The 22,518-nt window shown below is 45.5% G+C and overlaps 1 protein-coding gene across 1 annotated transcript; it reads right to left on the reverse strand.

The window, feature by feature from the left end:
* Nucleotides 1-1,224: 1,224 nt before the first annotated feature.
* Nucleotides 1,225-15,650, reverse strand: CYP46A1 (cytochrome P450 family 46 subfamily A member 1). The gene is made up of 15 exons (XM_082760405.1): nucleotides 15,497-15,650; nucleotides 12,789-12,866; nucleotides 12,421-12,502; nucleotides 11,802-11,875; nucleotides 11,027-11,113; nucleotides 10,108-10,246; nucleotides 9,414-9,524; nucleotides 8,478-8,634; nucleotides 8,094-8,156; nucleotides 7,053-7,125; nucleotides 6,529-6,613; nucleotides 4,520-4,630; nucleotides 4,160-4,248; nucleotides 3,160-3,226; nucleotides 1,225-2,769 (listed from the first exon to the last, which is right to left on the reverse strand). Exons 1-15 carry the CDS (start codon nucleotides 15,634-15,636, stop codon nucleotides 2,608-2,610), a joined length of 1,518 nt encoding a protein of 505 aa, XP_082616531.1. The 5' UTR covers nucleotides 15,637-15,650; the 3' UTR covers nucleotides 1,225-2,607.
* Between the last annotated feature and the right edge of the window lie 6,868 nt (nucleotides 15,651-22,518).

The following is a 22,518-nucleotide window of genomic DNA, read 5'->3' on the forward strand; positions in this document are numbered from 1 at the left end:
GAGCTCCTGCGGGTTTCCTGCAGGGGCTGGGATGATGTTCCTGACGTGCAGGATCGTGGTTATTTTCCCCGCTTCCCTCCTGGCACCGACGCGAGCTGTGCTCCTCCCTGGAAATGTGTGTGGGTCTGTACGTGAGGTGTAGGAGCAGAACTGCGAGCCTGCTGTGCTCCAGACCCCGTGCCACGCCAGCTCTGAAGGCATTGCCTTCCCCTGGAAGACAAAGGCTCCTTTGGGTGCCTCCCCTATCCAGTTCCCTCCCATCCCAAGAGACTCTAGGCAGCAGCTTTTTCCCTGTTTCTCTTATTTTACCACAGTGGTTTAAAAGGGATAAGATCAAGCTCTTGGGTTAGGATAAAAAGCTGGGGAGAAATCCTAAGGGAAAGTCCTCGCACACATAAAAGTCCTGGGCGTCGATCCAGAAGAGGTAGGCAAAGAGTTTACAGGTTTGGGAGGGGATCAAAGAAACCTGCAGCAGCCATCCTTTATAATAGGAGGAAGGTTCAGGCACCTGTAAGAAACCCTTGGGAATTAGCATTGCTGTCGGTACCCTCATTTTGGGGGCAGCTTTTTACCTTGACTGCTGGCTGAGCTCCTGCCTGGCTCCACGGAGCCCCCGTCTGCCTGCAGGTGTGCATCTGGGGGAGCCTGCAAGCGAGGGGAGCTGCTGGAGAGCTGCTGGAGGGCAGGGTCCTGCCTGCAGGGCTCAGCCTCACTTGCTGTCCTTCTTTCCTGTTGTACTTCTGAAGCTTGGCAGAACCTGTGCGAGCACCCGGCTTGCATACCAGGCCCCCGGGGGCAGCTTTCCTGAACATGCCCTCACTGTGTTTTTGGAGGACGAGGGATCACCTCCTGGCTGAGGGTGCTGGATGAAGCAGAGAGCACTGCAGCACCTCTGCACAATGTCCCTGGGGCTTAGACATCACCTACTGCCTCCAGTGCCCTGCGGGAGCCCAGGACAGGTTATCTCCCAAGAGAAGGAGCCGTCAAGGCAGAGAAGCACTGCTCCGGTTCGGCACATCGACAATGAGAGCTTGCCATCTGCTGGAAGGCGACCAGCACTGACAGGCAACACTGGCAAGAGCTCCTGGGTGGAGGAACACATGCTGCTCCCCTTCACAGCCACCCCGACTCCCGGCACTGCGATACTTCCCTCCCTCTGACACCCCCTCCGAACGCAGTGTGCCACCCGCACGTCCAGCCTGACACGGGGCAGCCGGCTCCCTGCCGTGTCCGCTCCCGGCAGCACACTTCCAGCTGGAGAGACCTCGGGTTTCCCAATCAGGTTTTATTCACGTGCAGGAGTACAGGAGCGGATCTCCAGCAAAAGGGATCGCAGAGCTGGTCTAGCAGTGCAAGCGGTGTCACCTCCGGGTATCAGTAGTATTAGTACGCTGCATAACATCGCTTAGCAAAGGCAGCATCAGCCCTACTGGCCTGTTATCCCACTGCTGCTCTGCATCAGATGGTGCACGAGTGGACCCAAGGAGATCTCTGGGAGGTTATCCTCCTGGTGTGGAAACCACCACGGCAACTTGTCAGTGCACACACCGCGTTCTCTGTAACACCGCCAGTGCCAAATGTCCTGAATTCCCTGCATTTCATGGCAGATCTTATGCCCAAACTCCTATTAGGTATCCATGTATTTCTGGAAGGTGGGATTTTCACATTATCATTTTTCCCCTAGCTGAGCCAAGCTGAGAGGCAGCACAGAGCGAACAGTTTTGGAGCAGCTGCAGGAAAGGCTGCAGGAGATTCTCCTGCCTCTGGCTCAAGTTGCACAAGCATTTCTTCGAGGAAAGGTCAAGTTTAAGCAGCGTTTGACTTTAGGCCCTCACTTCCAACTCTGCTGTACATGCTAGGCTGTCTGGTCCAAGCATTCATGTAGCTTCACAGTGAGCCAGATGGGGAAAACAATCCGGGTTTAAATGAACCCAACGAGACCTCCCCAAAAGAGCAGCACTGCCTGGATTGTGAACCTACACTCTGACCAGTGTTGGAAGGAGAAGAGACTGAGGAAAAATGAGGCAGAAGAAACAGGGACAATTAGTGGCCACAATTTCTGATTTTTGTTTCAGATCACTTCTCAATCATTTTTCTCATTTACAGCAGGGATAGAAAGACTGTTTTACCAAGAGAATAGCTCCAAAGTTCTCCTCCTAAATTCAATCCAAATCTTGTGCTCTACGATGGTTTTGATTTCATTGTGTAAACACAACATTCCCCTAACAAGGGATTACTTAGACCATGTCGTGTTGTAAGCAAAATTAGTGGAAACTATCCACTGGGATTTGACTCCAGCTTTGTGTGGAGCTCTCAGGGATACTCCAGTGAAAAGATGTCCTTTTAAAATTCTGGACAGAACCAAATAGTCCCCCAGGAACATAGCAGGCTTTGCAATTCCAGGTACGCTTCCAGATTGAAGATGTTCAAATATATCCAGAGTGAATCTCCTAAGGTTTTCTTTCGTACATGATGAGAAAGTTAGGAAAATTTCCAACCTGGTAATCCTCTAAAGGGGCCTGTAAAATCTAACCTTTGATTACTGTTAAAATCTACAAAATCTGACAAAACTCAACCACTTCCATTTCATGCTCCCCTTCCTGAGGGTCACGCCTGGAAGCCTTTTGGAAGGCTCCTTGGCTTTAATTTACACATTACTCCATCTAGTGGTCGAAGGGTTCCAGAATCCAAGAGTTTAAAACTCTGCCCTGGTACCAGCTGGAATTCAAACCTCTGCAGCAACTTTGCCATCACCACTTTTGCCTCCATCTGTTAAGAAGAAAAGCAAACTCGTTATCAGTGACAGCAAATACAGCTTTGCCCACAGCTGCTTAAATCCAGTGTGCTATGTCATACTGCTTTGTCAATATAGAGATTTAAAACTTAAAAACTTCCTGGATTTGATGACACTTGACAGGAACAAAGATCTTCCTTGTGTTTATGTTTTTAGCACTGTTTTGGCAATTGGAGTGTCAGCCCAGCCACTTTAACCTGCTGATTTTGACCACCAATGCTAAGATGAACTCAGAGCATGTTTCTGATTGCAAGGTAGAGACATGCCCTGCCTCTGCCTTGCGCAGGGTCAGTACAGGCCCCGTCTCTGCATACTATGAACTGGTACAGGGATTGATAACAAAACCTCACTGCAGAACTCCTTACCTGTGCAAACACCTGCCCGATACAGGAGCGGGGTCCCAGCGAGAATGGAAAATAGGAGTAATATGGCCTGCAGAGAAAAATATTCAAAACTGTCATTCTGATGGCTTTGTCAGAAAGAAAGAAGCAAATACCTTACCACCACAGCAAATAAATAGTCACAATGTCACCCCACCTAGCTAACTTGTCCAGGCAATCTCCAAATTAACTTTTTTTTTTTTCATTTAGAGCAGCAGTATAGCTCTGGAAAAAAATCCCTAATCATCTCCACTTTGTGTTGACTCAGCTCACAGAGATACTTTTATGCATGCAAACCGTATTTGTTAGCTGAATTTCAAGCAGACTCTAAATGTTCCAGCCCATCACGGGGCATAACGATCCATATAACTGTTGGTCCTGTGGGCAGGTCTGAACCACACCAGTGAGAGGACATCTGGTTCAGGAAACCAGACTAACTCCCGTCTGAAGTAAAGCCCCTCAACAACAAAGCAGTTTGATGTAGGGACCTCAGCACTATCACCCCCGCAGCAGAACTTCTTCTGCCCCTGGGCCCCTCATCCTGCCTCTCATGTGGAGACCGTTGAAGCTTCCTGGGGTAAAGGCTGTCACACATTAAATGCTGGTATTGCCTTAGGGCAAATACTCAGTCTGGTTTTGGCCAAGACTTCGACCTCAATGTAAATATTAAATAGCATTAGCATTGGTCTTTTTTGTAAGGCATAGTGTGGTCTAAAGAACTTCTGAACAAAAGCTGCACGCTGTTGTTTTCCATTTGTATTTGAATACAGCTTCAGTGTTCAGAGAATCACGGAATCATAGAGTATCTTGCGTTGGAAGGGACCCACAAGAATCATCAAGTCCAATTCCTGGCTCCACAACTCACACGAGTGTTACTCATACTTGGAATGGGAAAACAGTTTTATTCTGCTTTCTTCCCCTTGAAATCTCTCCCTGTAATGGTTCCTTGTTACATGTGTAGTAAGCTGGAAGTAAAATAACTTACTTTGGTGCATCTTTGCTAAATCGATCTGGATTGAAAGTGAGTGGATCCTCAAAGTACCTTTCCATCCGCCCCATGATATAGGTGCTGAACTGCCAAGAAAGAGTTTATTTGTGTTAGTCAGCAGAAGCTTACTGAAAATGCCTCTTTGCCATCATAGATGCAAAAACATCCACAGAACGTGCACTCCTCAGGCAAAACTGACCCAGGTTCCCAATTCATACCTCTATTTTGGCCACAATTTCAGTGAGGCCAGGAGGAATAGTCAGGGAGTACTTTGGCCTCTGATACACACACATGTTGCATGTGGATCCACTGCAGCAGGAAAAAGCTGCTGAAGGGGGATGTTGCTGCAAGACTCACAATTACTGTTGTGTTTGCAGGAATCCTGACGCCTTCGATGACATTTTCCTTCTCTGTCCAGCGTACCGTCCCTGGGACGGGCGGGTATAGCCGCAGAGATTCCTTCAGAACCTGCATCAGCAAAAAGCACAAAAGGTCAGTTAGTTAATACAGTGTAGGAAGCAGAAATAAAATTAATTACTTCCCCATGGCCTTCCACTCCTGCTAAATGGGAGCTTTTGACCTGTGGAACAGATGCTGGTTATCTCCCTTGGACTCCTGCGGGAAAAATAAATGACAAAGTCAGCTCCTTTGCTTCAGACCTGTTCTTTCTTATGACTGGTATAAAAAGTATAGAAGAAAAAAGCGGTGAAAAACACATGATATACCATGCATTGAACAGATCTAACACCTAAAGTTGGGTTAACAAATAAATGAAAAATTCCTGGGAAGGAATTCAGAAGGAGTATCTGAGAGTGAAGTTCATGCACCCAGCGAGCCGTGCTCAGAGCTTGTTGCCACCAGCATGGGTGGCTGCTGCCACCTCCTTCCCACCCTCAGCACTGTGCTCCTGCCTTTGTGCTGCTGATGGTGCACGGGGAACTGCGCCAGGTCACAGCACCAAAATGACAAAAAAACAACCTGGCAAAGAAAAACGAATAAGGACCAGTGAGAAAAAAAAGTGGAACGAGACCATTTCTTTGGTGGCACTGAGCTGTAAGAATGGCTTATTTCATGAAAGTGAAGCCTAATTAACAGTGCACATTAGCATTGCATTGCAAATGCAATTAACGGTGTGTATGCACGAGTGAATTAATGAAAAAGAAGAGTCGACAAAAGGATTCAGAATTGCTTGAATGACAAGAGAGGAGTCCCATGGTCTCTGATCCTCCAGGGACAGGCTGGCTCTCTGACCAAGGGCAACTGTGATTTTGCTTGTACAGATCCAAGCTTGTTCTGTTAAATAAACTGTCTGCTTTGAGAAGCTCTTATGTGATCTGTCTTAACACTGAAAGGCTCAGATACCTAGTCCTAATTGGAGTGGTGTAATTGTGATGATGTTTGGAGAAGTCTGGAGAAACCTGCTGGTTTCTGTAAGCACACAAGGATGTCTTTTCCTCACAAGAAATGGACTTTTGCAATTTATCCATCATCAAAGTGCCGTGATTTGGGGGATGGGACATGGCAAACGGTAAAACACCAGCACCCAGCTCAACAGGGCAATTTAAGAGATGAGTGATGGTGGAAGACTACTAAAATAACAGGAAAATTTAAGCAGGGAGAGTAGTTGCCAGGACTGTGATTCAGCCCCTCTGGAGGGTTACTGATGTTCCCTCATCTTGTTAAAAAAGTTATGCAGTGTGAATGCTGGCAAGTAGCCAAGCCCTGGCTTTACAGCTCATTACTAACTTTCCACAGATAAGACCTCTTTTAGGACCAAAGTCTCTTCTTTTCTTTTTTTTTTCTTTTTTTTTTTTTTAGTGACTAAAGAGGGTTTAAAGAACGAAAAACTAAAAAGAATGAAATTGTGAAATTGCAAAAACTAGCCATTATTTTTGGTTGTCTTCAAATCCTGCTTCGTTTATTGCACTATGGTGAGATCATAGTTGGAGATGCTTTAATAATAATCAAACAAAAATAGAGCTGGGAGTTTGGGAACTGCGTGGGACTCATGCAAAGATTGGGCTCCAGGTTGCAAACCCTTCTTAAAATATGACTACAATTTCAGCTTAAACAGGTAGGGATTAAGCAACTCCACTCTAGCTTCCTGGCTGGTAATAATGAAAGCAAGCAGTGAAGGAATCATGTGGGATTTCAGAACGAAACCCTAGGAGCACCCTTCCCAGCAAGGCTGGGCTGCTGCAGATGGCTCTCTACCTGCTCGCTTACTCTCTGAGGACAAATACCGTCAGCATCTTGGTGTTGCTCCTAAACTCTTAAAAGCATGAGGCTCCTCTTGGCAGTCATATGACATGGCAGGAGCGCTACCAAACAGCTCTGACTGGTATCTTACCTCACTCCCACAGTACCTGTGATAAGTACTTCAGTTTGCCAAGATCCTCATAGCTGATGTCTCTCTTGGCACCAAGGACTTCATCCACTTCGGCCTGAACTCTACAGTTAAATTAAGAAATGTTAGTTGCAGACACCCATTTTTTGCTAGGCAAGCTGACAAAGTACATTTTTTACTTTCCAGACATTGAGTTGGACTTTGACTTCCATCCTCAGGCAAAATGCCTACTGATTCCCAGCCAGCCTGCCTGAACTTGTGCCTCGTTATCAGGGAGCAGTAATGCACACACAGCACAATCGGACCAGGCAGCATTCAGAACCAGCTTCATATAAAGGCTTTGAAAAAAAAATCACATAGATGGAATTGAAATAATTCATCCCTTTCCTTTTAAATGTTAGGTATGTTAGACTACCAAATTGTTTCTTTTGGAAAGGAGGCTAGAATTTATTAGGAATTGATCCTAGCTTTTTGATAATCCTGATAATTAACTTCACCTTGAAATTAACAGTGAGCTGACTTTGCAGATGAGAGCGCCTGTACCTTTCCATTATTTCAGGATGCTGAGCCAGTGCCATTACTGTAAACGACAGCTGATTGGCAGTGGTTTCATGACCTGACAACAGAAAGAATCAGTTTAAAGCTTAGTATGAAATAAGATGATACTGTTAAGGTCTACTTGTGTTATTGTCAATAAAAGTCATGCCCCAAACAGTAAATTTCAGGTCTGCTAGAAATTAACTGAAACACTAACAGGGAGGTAATTTCTATATAAATGCCTTTCAAGAACTACAAGAACAAGACATAGCTGGTAAAGATACAAGCTGTCTTGATCAATTCATGGCTGCAGTTGTTATATACGGCACTGACTGGTTATGAATTCCCTGTCAGTGAGGGTCAGCACTAACACTCAGCAGAGGCCTGGGAGATTCTTTGAAATTTCTTTGAAATATTCTTTGAAATGTTTGCTTTATGTGGATTTTTTTATGAGGATTTTTTTATGCATATGCATATGTTCTGTTTTAAAGCACTACAGAAAACAGACTTCTTTAAAGTTGTATTTGTTGAAAAAATGTCTTTTTTGCAAAAGAACAGTATTTGAACCAACCCCATGAGGCCACCTAAATCCTACTGACTTGCCAGATCAAACTTTCTGTGTCCTTTACCCCATGTATCTCTTTGGCCTCTGCTTCTCCTGATGGCTTTGGCAGTGCCCTCTCTGACCTGGCACTGATTAATGCCCTTAGGGCAAGAATGGCATTCACTTGTGTGGGTGAGGTGATGTGATGTGAAGACCCTTGCTTGTACCCCAGCAGGCAAGGCCACTCCCTGCACCACCACCCTGGCTTTAATTCCTATGCTGATATAACAGAACAAGGATAAAACTTAATTTGTCCATGAGAAAACGAAGAGTTCTTTCCAGACTTTGCTCAGCTGGTCTTACATCAGTATAATGATGCTGTCTTCCAGCAGTGACTCCTGGTCACAGCAGCATCGTAAGGCGTGAGCAAAGCTCTCATAGGCAGCCCAAGACTGAGCACAGCTTCCCACATTACATATACAAATAATAAAGTAGCTACTAACCCGCAACAAAGAAAGTGACAAAGTTATCCAGCATGTTTTCATCATCTCTAGTTTCCTCCAGAGCTGTCAAGACAGAAAAATGAATGAGATTAGAAAATGACCCTGTACCCCAGCTGGAAGAGTCAGGGCACTCTGCTCTGCTTCGAGCATTTTTTCTGAGGTGAAACAGGGAGGGAATGCTGAGAGGACTACTCGGTGGGGTCCTAAACCAGTATTTGATCCAACATCAAGAAACATGGAATTTTCAAAACAAGTCCTAGTACGATTCCTCAGTGTGAAAAAACACATTTCTGAAGTCATTAAAGGAGGACTGAGTCCCAGTGTTCAGATCTCAGGAAAAGCACACCACAGACAAATTAACTTAAAGAGCAATGAGTTTCCTACCGTCTCCTTTCAGTATCTGTGTAAGAATATCTAACGTGTCTTCCTTCCCACTCTGGATGGCTTCTCTCCTCTGGTCAATGCACTCCTTTCCCACGCGCCGCAGCAGCCTCAGGCTCTCCCGGGCCTCCTTTATCATTTTCTGTTTTCCTGGCATATACTGAATACAGGATGTAGTTAGTCATTTTATTCCTTTTGCTGGTAAAAACACCACCAGTGTTATTTTTCAAGTGAGCACCTCATTTCTATTTTAACAAATATGTGTGCTGTCCATGGAACCAAGTGAATGTCCCCAAAGTGAAGTGTTTGGGCTAAAATGAGAAGTATTTCAATCTGTGCATGCTGATGTCCTGCCTTGTCAGAGCTAACATGTTAAGCACCATGAGCACAATTCCTCACCTCCCCAAGGAAAGAAACTGTAGCACGTGGCACAGAATCCAACCTTTGGACCAAAACGGGAAACCAGGAGCTCTACAAGTCTGAACCACAGCTTTCTCAAGAAGCAGTGGAATTTAACTTAACCATTTCAGATTTCATCCATAATCTCTTAGTACATGAATATCAGTCCAAAATACTTTTTTTGGGGTAAGAAAGTTCAAATTTCTTCCACCTTGAGTAAAGGCAGAAATACTTCTTGGACAAACAGCAAGGACATCCCGATTTTTGCAGCAATGGGTGTGAAAGTATAAAAGGACATGAGAAGAGGAAACATGCAGGGGGGAGGAGAAGGCAGAAAGACAGAAACAAAGCATTAAATAATAATGTCAATTTTGTAAGTGTTTTAAAGTGCTAATTAATTTTATCTCAGTGCATGTTGGAGGAAAAGAACTACTCATGATGTTTTCCCTGTCACATATGGACCACACACAGCCCCAGCCCCATACAGAGGCAGAGGCTCCAGCTGGACATGTGAGAGGACTGACCGAGGAGCACACTGACCTTCACAAAGGGGATGCGCATCTCAGTCATTCCCTTCATAATCATGGTCACAGCATGTGGGAACGGTGTCCGGTCATCACTCAGCGCATTCAACTCCAAGCCAAAGGCTATCTGAGGAGAGGGAGAGAAAAAGGGAGCCACTTCCTAATCCTTCCTGGCTCAGCAGGGCTGGGATGAAACAGCAGGATTGCCTCACGCTGACTGTCTTTGACCAGGAAAATGCCTCAGGCTAGGTTCTGCCCTGCAGGAGCCTGGGAGGGAAGGGTGATAGCTACATTAGGCTTCCTCCTTATTTGGGGGAATTAATATTACTCTCAATTCATGTTTCTCATAAAGAAAGGAAGAGCCAGTATCAGGCAGACTTCATGCTGATGTATAATAATTAACACAACACGCACCCATGAACAAATAGCAGTGTGCCCCTTTTGTCTGGATGGGTGGGACTCATGAGGCTGTAAGGGTTTTTGCAAAGGGCCCCCTGTGCAGCATGCTGCTGGCCACGCTTAGATGACATAAACCCTGCCCTAACTGCTCCTTCCTATGTCTCAGTCTGAATGGAAGTGTCTCAACTGCTGCCTCAATTCTTCAGGCATTTCTGGGTAGAGGTCAGTTTCCCTGGCTCCAGCTCCTGATCCCGCTACTTCCATTCCTTCCTGCTAATTGCGAAGGAAGCAAGAAAGCAGACAGCTGGTACCTTTGCAATGACATCCAAAGTCACCCGGCTCATCATCGTCAGCATGCTAAACTCTTTCTTTCCATCTGCCTTTTCCTCTAGCTTCTCCATCAGCTCCTCTGCTTTTTCATTAAAAGTTTCCATCAGGCCAATCAGGTAGCTGAACAATTAATAAAAATGAGTGATCGGGCTCTGGGGAGGACATCTTTGCTCAGGCAAAATTATCTTATTGTTTTCCATAGAAAATTATCAAGAACTTATTTTAATTTTTATTGTTTTAATTGTATTTATTATATTAGTATATTTAATTATATTATGGTTTTAATTTACATTGTTTTAACCTTAGATTTATAACAAATTTGCCTTAGTACTTTAAAAAAACAAACATAAAATGAGATAAATTCCTCTTGTAGAAGCTCAGCTCTACCCTACCACGTAAATAACAGGTGCCATGGCAAAGGGCTTTGGCCTGGGCATGTCGAGGCAGATGGACAAATCTTCAGACCCTAAATGCAATGTGTCTACTTCGTACAGGCACTCACAAACAAACCAGACCAAGCCCCAACTTATTAATCAAGCTCTGTCTCCCACAGGGCGTCACTCAGACAGGTGAATGATTAGGCTTGCCCACTTCAAATATCTGAGGTTTGTTTTCAAATGGGATGAAGCAGCCATCAGCACATTCCTGGGACCTTCCTGCCATCACTGAGTTTGTATGGGTGTCACTCCCACAGGAAAAATCCGGTCCGGTTGTACTTGTCAAGGGATCAATGTGTTACACTCAATGTAAAATACAATTCTGACAATAAATTGGTTTTCTCTTTCTAAATATAAATTAAACAAACAAACAAACAAACAAACAACAACAATAAAAAAACGGACCAACAAGAGTGAGAATCATGAAAATACAGTAGAAACAACAGACAGATGTTTGCCTTACGTTCGGCTGAAAGCTGGATCCATCACCTTCCGCTGCTTGTGCCAATGCTCGTAGTTGCGGTCGGTTACCAAGCCATTCCCCAGAAATCTGGCATTTAGGAAAACAAGGACAGAAACAGTTTTCAGCAGGGGAGGCAGCCCAAGCCTGTCAAGTCACAAAGGAAACTTCCACATCTACTTTCTTGTATTTTTCCCATGTGCAGAGTACATTGTTGCTGTGAGAACACAATCTTTTCATTGTTGTGGACAGCAACGGAATTGCAGCTATGTTTTGCCTGGAATGAGTGGACTGCTGAGTCCAACAGGGGATGCTGGCTCATTACACAGGTTCCCCAAAACAACTGCTGTGCAAATAATTAACATAATAACTGCATTATTCTGTGTTCAGAAGCATCAAGATAACAGTGAAAACTCTCATTTTCTATCATTCTGCTTAGGAGCCGGAAACTCCAGTGCATTTAGTGCTCTAAAATCCAAGTTTGGTGATGGTCTTCAGCAACCTATTCTGAGACTAACTGAACATCCACAGGGGAAAAAACATAAGATCAAGGTAAAAAATCCAACATAACCTCCTGCCCGATCAGGAAGACATTCGACTTGACACATGCACATTCAGCATCATTTAGTAGATACCTGTTGCTTAAATATGTCTGGAATTAGTCATTAATCTCAGTGCTAAGACAAATGGTCTGACTCAAAACGAGTCTCACGCCTGTGCCTTTATTAATCTTTCACTTATTTTCAGATCACAGCGGCTTCACATGGATTTTCCCTACCTTACGCCGAACATGTTGAAGATACGACCATAGACCAGGGGATCCTTAGGGTACTGCGGTGACATCAAGAACTCCTAAAATCAAACCTCAGGTCAGTGAACGCTGAGTGCTCTCTGTTTCCCAGACAAAACATAAAAAGCCACTCACACATTCACTCTTTTCCTCCTGTAGCAACAGACTACATGAATTATTTGGTGTGCTCCGATTCCCCAGTTTCCACACTGATAACTTGTTTTGCATGCCTGTAGCACTTTTTGCCCAGTGACCTGGAATCTCACTCTATGATTATTACAAGGGTTTAGAGGAAGAAATCCAGCCCTGATGTGCCTTGTTCTTTAGAGATATTAGGCTCTTGCAGATGGTCTGCTTTTCAGAAAGGGTGGATGCTTGCTCTATCTGCAGTTTAAAGGAAAGTAACAAAGTAAATCAACTGATTAAGTAAGAAAATAAATCTGGAGAGCTGAGGGTGCAGGCCCCCTTGCCCTCGCAACCCAGCTAGAGTCCCGCTCCCTGAAGGCACAGGCTGCTGCACCATGCTGCCCTAACCACCAGACACCACCTCTCTTTTTTGGAGGGATGGGCTGATCCCCACTGTCAATTCAGTTTTATTCTGCAGTACCTTCACTCCTTCAGGACTCAGAATCATTACTGAGACTCTGTGAAAAGCATTAAACCGTATAACAGGTCCATACTTCTCTGACCTACAGAAAGAAAAGGAAAAAAAAGAGATTTATGGTACAGAACACCAACACCTAACAGTTCAAACCTAACAACTTCAAGGGGCCAAAGGAGCATGGACTTGGAATTACTGCAGACTTGAGTGAATAACGCTGCTAAGAGAAAGATCAATGCTTTCTTTTCTGTCTGGTAACTCTACCGACCTTCTGAAGGATGCTAAATATGTAACTCAATGCCTCTGTGCCTTGTTTTCCCAACTTGTATAACAAAAGCTACCCAAGCCTAGCTTAGTGGTGTGTCTCAACTTACCACTGCAAGAAAAGGTCGTGTATAAGCTCCTGTTTCTCCATCATTCTCCAAATGATTGGCAGATGTCCAAGTAAAAAGCTGCATAAAATGAAGTAAAGAGTGTCAGGAGGATGCCAAAACAGGGGTTTGCATGGATTGCAATGCTCGGGACTGGTATTTCAGGAGGGATGGCTGTGGAAGGATGTGGGGTGAGCTCCAAGACCCTGTTGTTTTGCTGTGGTCTAATGATGCAAAGAACAATTTGGAATGACGCTAGCACTGGGTAGATGTTCTGTTTTTAAATGAAACAAACACGCTCCAGATTCTTTGCCGAGGGAAACAAGCAGGGCAAACCCAACTCCATTTCTGTGGCTGTGTTTATAGCCCTGCATGTCCGTGTGCCATTTATTCAGTACATGTCCTTATCCTTGTTGCTCATCGGACACAGTATGTGTTGCTTGTGGTTTTCCTCCTGGTAAGGAAAGGTAAAAATAACACAGTGATGCCAGTGCCCAGCCACCACCTAGATAAGCTGCGGACCTTGGTCACTTGGTGCCCCTGCACAGCCAGGGGGATCGGTGCAGAGAGGCAGGACAAAGTGCTGCCTGGCTGCACACCCACGGCGGCTTTTTTTCTGAGTGAGACTACGAAATGTTGAAGGAAAACTTAGAAGGATTCACTGATTCATAAGGAAATAGCAGAAATGAATAAAAAGGGTTAACTCTTCACATACAATAGCTGTATTCAAAAGTCAGAGATCAATTTCTTCCTTCAGATGTGAGCAGGGAATTCCCACAGGCTTTGTGCACATCTGAAGGAAGATTTGGCCAAGCTCCTCTCCAAATCAAGCAAGCTATGCTAGAGATCTGTTTTCCATTTGAGACACAGAGAGCCATGCTATCATCCTCTTCAGTATAAACAAGCTATAGGGGAAAAACAGGCTCTTATTTTATTTCTGTTGGAACTGGTAGGTGCTTAAAATAACAAGCACTCAACAAAGTTACACAACATCTACAGAAACTTTTAATCCTTCCTTTGCTTGACTCCTCTGCTGTAACTGGACTCCAAAAAGACAAAAAGCTCCAAAGAAGACAAAGTCCTTTGTTAGCCAAAGCTCCGGGAACCACTCTATCTGCAGCATATTGAAGCAAGGTCCCACTCACGGCTCCCCTTGTGTGGCTGGGGAGTTGTGACAAACTGGATGTTTTGTCCTCTGTCCCATCACTACCCAATTCAGTTAGGTGCTACAACAGGCCTAGAGCATTCATCCGCTAATGAGAAGTCACAACTCCTCTCACTTACTGCATGCCATGAAAAAAATAAGCAAGGGCTTGGTTTGGGATATATAATTAAGTGACATTACCATCTGAAAACATGCATTTACAAAGAAATCCTTTTTTCCATTTCTTACTATTAGATCTCTAATATGAAGCAAACCTTTGAAGAGACAATCTTATGTCTTCAAAGGGGAGCCATTCACACGGCAGGAACGACACAAAGCCACTATGACTCACGTTTCCAGCCTGTTGTGCACAAGCCTCATTTAGAGATGTGCTGTGTTGGTCCGGCTAAAACAAATCAGCCCAGGAAATCAAGGGTGTTAACATAATCTTGTCATCACGCAGCCATAAAGGCTGAGACGAAGTCTGAGGTTTTGATAAGATCCTCCTGCACTTCATCCTAAAACAACGCTTTCTTAAGCTTTTATTAAAGGTAAAGGAAAGAGACAAGAATGAAGGGAATGGGATGAATCCCATTTTAGCACCGTGAGATCATGGAGTCATTTGGGTTGGCAAGGACCTCTGGAGGCCACTGGCCAAGTCTCCGGCTGGAGGCCAAAGCTGCATGACTTTGCTCAGGGACTCATCCAGCCACTCGGGCCAGTGTTTGAGCACAGGACAGTGAGGTTGTTTTGCCTCACACCTAATTGCAATTGCTGTATGGCAGCTGGTGTACATTGCCCCTTGCGTTGTGCTGTGCACCTCCAAGGAGACTCTGGCCCCATTTTCTCATAACCACCTGTGTACTAGGGAGGTTACATCTGCACCTGTGTCACCGTTTTTATAAATTACTTACCAGAGCTGGAGGTATTTGATCTTTCCTACCTTGGATATTTAGTAATGGAAGTGTTTGTGCCACAAGTACTGAAATGGGGGTTTTGGACAGTTGCTGACCATTTATACTTTTGAAAAGCTATCAGGTACCATGGGCTCACAGGACAGACAAGCTTGCACATAGAGAATCAGTACTAGAAACCTTCCTGCAGAGGACCCGAGGCTGATCACCACGATCACACCTCAAATCCTGGAGAAGGGACAGAACTGCCAAAGGGTTACTTAGCTGCCGTTAGGTTAGGGCGTGACTTCACACCTCAAAATGCACCCAAGGACAAGCAGGTTCAGGTCCCACAGGATCCCCCACAGCCCTAATCACCACATCTGACCCTGATGCCACAAGTAGGCTGAAACCTGCGGGTACGTCCCTGTGGGACTGCTCGTGTCCCAGAGCACTGGTGGGGTGTCAGGGCACCTGCACCCAGAGGTGCGGTTAAAGGGACTCCTGGGTGCCATGAAGCCGCTGAGGGGAACCCAGAAGGGCGATGCCGGCTCTGAACCCCCTCCGCCTCGCTCCGGCTGCACGGACACCGGGACAACACCGGGACAACAACACCGGGACAACAACATCGGGACAACAACACAGGGGCGCCCGCCCGGCTCCTGAGCCCTTACCTCTCGCGGGGGGCGCCGGGGATGTGGTCATACTTGGCGTGGACGTGCCTCACGTAGCAGCAGTAGAGCCCGACCGCCAGCAGCAGCAGCAGCAACAGCAGCAGCAGGGCCGCGGCCGCCAGCCCGCCCAGCGCCGCCATGCCCGCGGCGCCGCCTCCCAGCGCCGGGTGCCCGGCTGAGGGCGGGCGGGGCGAGCCGCGGGGACACGGGCTGAGCGCAGCGGCCCGGCCCGGGGGGTGGCCCCGGGTTGTGCGTGGTGAAATCGTGTAATTAGTGCGATTGTGTAACTGTGATAGTGCTAACGCCTCCTCCCAGCTCGGCACGGGTGTTGGGGAAGGGACGAAGTGCCAAAGGAGGTTACAGCAAGGGTCTGGGAACCCGTCGGTGCTCTGGGGGTGATGAACAGGAGCAAGCCACACACGCTGTGCCCACTTCCAGCTCCCCTCCCAGCCCTGCTGACTGCCCTCGGGGTCCCCCTCACTGCTGTCCCCATGGGGACAGGAGCAGGACACCCCGCTGCCTGCCGGGCACACCTCACCCACAGCCTGTCACTGACAGGTGTCCCCATTCCCGTGCTACTTCCTCACATACACCTTACTCAGCCTGCCGGAGACAGGATGCTAAGCTAGCTGGATTTTTATCATGTCTTCTTCTATTTTGCCTCCTGTGGGTCTCTGGCACGTTTCTCAGTAGGAGTTCTCAACCCTGCTTTTTCCAGTGTGTTGCCTTTCCCGGGGTGTCCCACAGCATCTCCCACACCTCTCCGTGGTAGGAGGGAGAGGCTGTAATTCATAGCACACCTCACTTTGGTCCATCTGATGCAGAAATCATCTGAAAGGCACCCCCAAGGGTCAGCTCACTTAGGTTTTCAAAAGGAATGACTGTGCTAAAAGGCCACAATCTGCAGGTTTTCCTTGGTCTTCCTGCGTCATTTCTCCTTGTGTGTGAGACTAGCCGATCAGAGATAGCAGGGAAGTGCTGTCAAAGCAACAACAGCACATGCTGGTGTGAGAGTTTTTATCTTTATTTCATTTTTGTTTCGCAACGTAAATAGTTTTGAATGGCCTGATAGTGATAGAAGGACAGTGGAAAGTCAATGGTGAAGGAGAATTTAAGGGGCACCTATAGCAGCTGGGACTCTTCTATATACTGCTTTCCTGTGTGTATGCGTGTCTGCCTAGCCCCCACTAGCAGCTTTGTGGCCAACTTACACAAAACTTGCCACAGAAACATAGATCACCAAAAGCTTGAAAACCAGGCAGATAAAATAAATTGGACTGGCTTTGTGACGTGAGTGAGGCCAAGGAGAGGCCTGGCATGGCAGATGTCAGAAGATGACAGATTTTCTGTTGGGAAGCATAACTTCTCAAGGCAGACATGGCCAAAACCTCCCTGTGTTTTGGTTCCTTGGCCTGGAGTTGGGTGGTATCAGTGCAGCAGGTCCTTGGGGAGGCAGAAGGACCAGCTCAGGCAGGCTTGTAATAAACCCATGGAAACCAGGCAGGAGCTCCTGAGCTTTCCTCAACAACTGAACCCCCTACTTCAGCCTGCAGGTATGAGGGCTGCTCCATGGGCACATCAGCATTCTTCTGGCCTGGCATTGCATAGCACAGGTAATGAGTTAGGTGGTAACAACACATCACAACCTCCGAGAGCCACCAGGTCTTGACAGTGCTCAAATGGTACAAAATGCCAGAAACCACAGTCACAGCTATCAGTAAACAAGTTGGTTTTATTTTGTTTTAATACTGTTTGGATTTCTGTTAAATTTAATCTTAACATTGATTTTTCTTGAGTCAGTACTTATTTCTTTGGTTTGAAGTAACTGCAACAACCCTGGAATGATATTCCCTTGTGTTTTGAGTACACATTTCCACTTTTTTTTTTTTTTTTTTTTTTAATCTGGAAATAGTCTAGTTGGTATATTCTCAAAGACCAACACTATTATAACCTCTTGTTTTCAGAAAAAAAAAAAAAAAAAAAAAAAAAAAAGAAGCTAACATTCCTTCCCATTTGGTCAGGCAATATACATCATCATCTCATGATGTGAATAGCAATCACTGGGGAAGATATAGATGATCACAATAACAGCACCACCCCAAGAAAGTGCTAAGAAACTAAAGCTAGGTCATGAAACCCCATCTTTAAAGCCACTCAGTGAGCTTCCTGATGAACTATTGATTTTCTGAGTTTCATTGATGATTTTTTTTTTTTCAGAGTTATTCAGGAATAGATTGCAATTATTTGTAGGGTTCATTCATTTGAAAGCACCTTCAAAATACTCCCGATAGAAAATTTCTGCTTGTACCTCGTCTGCGAGCAGCTCACAAGCTGTATTTAATAGGTAATAAAATATTTGGTGTTTTATATGTTTTGATGGGATAGAGAGACCATGCAATATAGTTCTCATCCCTGATTGCAAAAGGCAAATTCCCAGAATGAAGCTTCTCCCGCAAATATAATTATCAGCTGATAATTCCCCTTCCATAAATACTCAACCTAGGAATGCAAAAATTACCTTACATTGCAGACTTTAAAGATAAGCGTTAATTAAAAAATAAATAAACAGTTCTGTTTTTATTTTAACATGCTTAAAAACAACAACAACAACAACAACTTTTGCTTGTATTCTAACATGTTTTCTGTACCCTGGAGAGAGGGACGTGATACAAAGGCACTGCGCTGTTGCGTTTGCCCTCTGCCTGGCACCTGCATGCTGCACCAAGCAGGAGCAGCGCCTGGGCCCGCTGCCTGTGCCCGCCTGTCGCTTTCCTGCTGGGGACTGAACTGCCATCGCGTGGACATTTTGCCAACTTGCACCTTCCCAGAAACAAAGCAAGAGCAGGAGAGAAGAAAGCTGGGAACTGCTAAGTGGTGTGAAGTTACGAGGTGAATTCGAAACATTAATCGGACCTAGGATTCGTGCAAACTCCTCGTCCCTTTTGTTTGTCTTTTCATAGCCATTCAGCTAGAAAATTGTTTACTGCTCTCTCTCTCGAGGTCCAGCAGTGTACAGGCTGCCAGTGCAGACAGCAAGGAGAGGGCAGAGCAGAGGCTTCGCTTGTGCTTGGCAATACCGAGGCTGGTATCGTGTGGCAATCTCAATTTGCCAATAAATACATCTCTAAATAAAGAGCTTTTAACTTTACCGCTAAATGCCTCCATCTGTTGTATGCCACTGGTTCAGTGTAGATGGCGATTAAATTAGTGCCTCTCCTGGAGAATTTACAGTCTTTATAAACCCTCAGCCCCCTGCATTAAGGTCCATATGGAACTCATACAGGTCTGGGGCTCATGTAAGCAATACACTTCACCCTTGTCCAGTGGAAATGCACATTTCAGAGCTGGTTTTACTAGGTGTGCCCTCTTTTCCTGGTCAGAAACATGGTCTGGGTGGAATCTGAGGACTGAGTGCTGTTTTGGGATTTTGGTCCTTCTGGCCATCTCTGCTGCACCTCAGGAAGCCCGCACACAGCACCGGGCTAGCACTCTTCAGCTAAGACTTGAGGATTTAGCTGTGCCCAAGGGGTCCCTAGGGCACATGGTAATGCAGAAATTAGGTAGGGGTGCAGGTTTTTGTACACAGGCAGAGAAAAATCAAAACATTTTGTTTAACTGAAGGCAAACAGCTTTCACCGTGTCTGCACACAGATTGCCTTCACTTGCTTCTGACCATCTCACATAGCTGCTGTATTGTGGCAAATAGTCATTTGTTTTTAGTAGTGCAAAAGCTAAAATTCTCTGCTCCAAGAATTGCAAAATTCAGTGAAAAAAATGTATCTTCTCAAGGTTTCTTGCTACAGGATTGCAGCTCAATTTACCATTGAATCTGAAGAGCTTAGACAGAAAAATATTCTGCATATCTTTGAACGTGGCACTAGGACGCCACGGTGCCAGCAGACAGTTATCCGGCTCACTGCAACACTGTCTGAAGGATATACCCAGATTTCAAAATATTCATTGAAATAAATTTCCCAAATCTATCTTGTTCTCTTGATAGTCAAACAGTAATACCTGATGTCCTTGGTTTTTACTGCTATTGTGACAGCTGATGTGAAAAATACGGAGGCAGATGAACTTACAGAGAGTAAGATCATATGGAACAAATATAGAGGAGAGAGATTTATATTAATTTCTCCCCCCCTTAAACAGTCAGCAATTGCTTCTCTGATACTAGGCATTTACCATATACAGGGAGATACTTGTGTTCGTCCATACATTGTCTCACAGGAAAAAATAGAATACATACTTTGATTTAATCATTTGGTTATTTTTATTATATAAAACTGCAATATTATAAGTAATACTTATTATGCATGACCTTATTTTAAATCCAGCTATTAATAAAATTAAGTTGCTTCTGTTAAAAATAATTACATAACTTTCTTTAGCAGATGTATATGTATATACATATAATGCGGATATAAAATGTAAAGCTGAAGGCCAAATTCTGCTGTTAGTTGCATCAGTGTCAATCATAATTAAATCTACGCAAGCCAAAGCTAGTGAGGGTAGTGAAGGTTTTGGAAACTAACCCGTTATTTTAACCTAGTTATTAAGGAACCGAAATGGAAAAGTGACGTCAAGTCAATAACCACCAAATGGCCTTCTGTTTGCAGCCGGGACAATCGGCTCCCCCCATGCAGGGTCCTGAGCCACAGACCCTGCTGGGGAAGACCAGAGCATCCTCGCTGCACACCAGGGCTGGGCTGGGGTAGGAACCCCCCTGCATCACCTTTGCAGTTCAGGAACTATCCCCATCCTCCTGTGCACAGCAAGGAGGAACCACAGGTCCCTCAAACTGTCTCTGCTGATTCCTCCAGGAGCACCTTGTCTCTCCTTAAGGTATCTGTAAGTATCACATTGGAAAGCTGGGCACAGGAAAAGGGGATTCAGGTCTTGGTTTAAAGAACTTCTATGTACAAGCAATGAAACACCTTGAGGTCTGCAACAACTCTGGCATCTACCTAAAACCACAATACCCCATCCACAGTAAAAGTAAGGGGAAAAAAGGAAAAGAAAAAGGAAAAGGAAAAGAATAAGAAAAAAGAAAAAAAAAAAAAGAAAACGAATAATAAAAAGAAAAGAAAAAGAACACTCTAAATATCATTGATACATTCACTACATCCAAAAGCAGGTGCACAAAAATCAAAGGATACCATCATTTTGTTTCCCCATGCTTTTGATCAGCTGCAAAGATATTTTTATTTCTGCATCGTGCACCAAACGGATTATCAGAGGCCCACCAGGAAGGGTCCTGGACCACTGCTAACTGCTGACCCAGCCCAGGATCATGGGGGAAGTGTTTCCTGGAGCCTCCTTTATCAGCGTGACTGTAGGCAAAACAAATCATGCTTTTCAGGGCCTGACACCCAGTTGTGCTCCAGTCCTCTCTGGGGAGCCAGACTGAGTAATTTTTCTCTCTTTCTCAACACCAGAACCTTTTTTGTGCACAGTCACCCAAACTGTGCTGTCCAACAGATTACTGCCTGCTCCACCCAGCTTTTTGAAGTGCTGATTCTTCCCAAACCCAGCCAGATGGAGCCATTTCCTGCCCAGGTGACAAAGCACCTTTGGGCTGTGATGTCCTGGCTTTATCAGGAGAAAGCCTTTGGCTTTCTCATTCTGCTTGGGTGCACGGAAGGAAGGTCCCTGTGGGCAGTGCTGGACCTATCAAGGCAACCAGAGCCACCTCACTCAATCAGGCAGGACAGGAAAACTCAGAAAAAATCATGTGTGTAATAAGGAAACTGAGCTACCCACAGAGATTTTGCCACAAATTAAGCTACCCTGGGCACAGGAGACAACTGAACATTTGCAGAACAAAACTTTAAGCGGGCTTTGGTCACCCAACGTGGCCCATACAGCCCTTTGGGCCCTTTCACCCTGAGTGGCCTGCCACCCAGCTCACATATGCTGAGCTCCATAGGACTGGAAGAGCAAACTGATCCTTCTCAGTCAATAAAATGTTCCAGCACGGAGTTAGCGAGTGATTGGGAAAGCTGTCAGTGCTGAATGCAGACAGCCCAAGGACTCAGGCGTTGCCACCAGCTAATGCCCCTGAGGTACAAGGTACTTGTCAGTGCTTACACCTGGCTGACCACTGAAGCTTCTTTTCCTTAGCAATGGTGTCTCCATTTGCTACGTTATTGTTAAGGAAGGATTGCAGTTTCCATCCTAACTGCTTCTCTGGCTGCATTAAAGCGTTGCTGGAGGCAGCTCTACAGCTGCACCTGTGCCCCTGAGCAAAATCTAGACGTGAGAAACCTTGGGAAAGTCATGTACAAGGCAGTGAGGTATCAACACGTGGGCTTGGGGCCTTATTTAACAGAGAAGAGTGTAGATTCTTAAATATTACATTTGGCATGTAGCTGTTAGTTCCCAAGCAATGCTTGTGCACGTCTCATGCCAAGCTCGAGTGATTTTGGCCTAAAGGAAATGTCTGCACCACAGACAGCAACGCGGCACAGCAGTGCTTGCGCTGGAGGTAGGGTAGTGAAAAGAAACAGCTCAGCACGCTGCTCCTCTGCCTTGGAGGTGGAGAAAAAGCAGTGGCAAGGCTGCGCCTGCTCTGTTCCCACAGAGATACGATGGGCTCCCTATGTGACGCAGCCGTGTCAATGCACTGCTTTCGCTTTGCAACAGCGTATGGAAAAAAGCAGCTGCTCCAGACCCAGTCATGGAGGTGAATCAGGAGAGAAGGCAGTGAAAAATGTTACTATTTGGCAAAAGTCTGGGTTTGCCATGTAACACATGGAGAAAAGCAGCTGCACTCTGGTAGCCAGCATTATTCCAGGCTATTTTAAGACCCTTACCTTGCATCAGCATCCAGGCTGGGACACCAGCGTGTTCAAATGTAGCAGGAGGGTTCATCAGTTTGTCTACAGCTCAATTCACCCGGCATCCTGGTACATAAATGCATTTTGAAACGAAGAGAAATGCTACCTGTAAGCACCCTATTAACTGGCAGGTGGCATCTCAGGTATTTAAATGCAGATATATTTCTGCGCTTTGAATAGTAC

The sequence above is a fragment of the Aythya marila genome (assembly GCF_965140915.1).
Source record: "Aythya marila genome assembly, chromosome: 5".
In the NCBI taxonomy this organism is placed as follows: domain Eukaryota; kingdom Metazoa; phylum Chordata; class Aves; order Anseriformes; family Anatidae; genus Aythya; species Aythya marila.

Coding starts and splice junctions, on each gene's coding strand:
- CYP46A1 (XM_082760405.1), bottom strand. CDS start 15,636: ATGGCGGCGCTGGGCGGGCTGGCGGCCGCGGCCCTGCTGCTGCTGTTG. Junction 4,631..6,528: donor AACTGAAGTACTTATCACAG/GTACTGTGGGAG, acceptor TTGCTGATGCAG/GTTCTGAAGGAATCTCTGCG. Junction 4,249..4,519: donor CTGCAAACACAACAGTAATT/GTGAGTCTTGCA, acceptor CTTTCTTGGCAG/TTCAGCACCTATATCATGGG.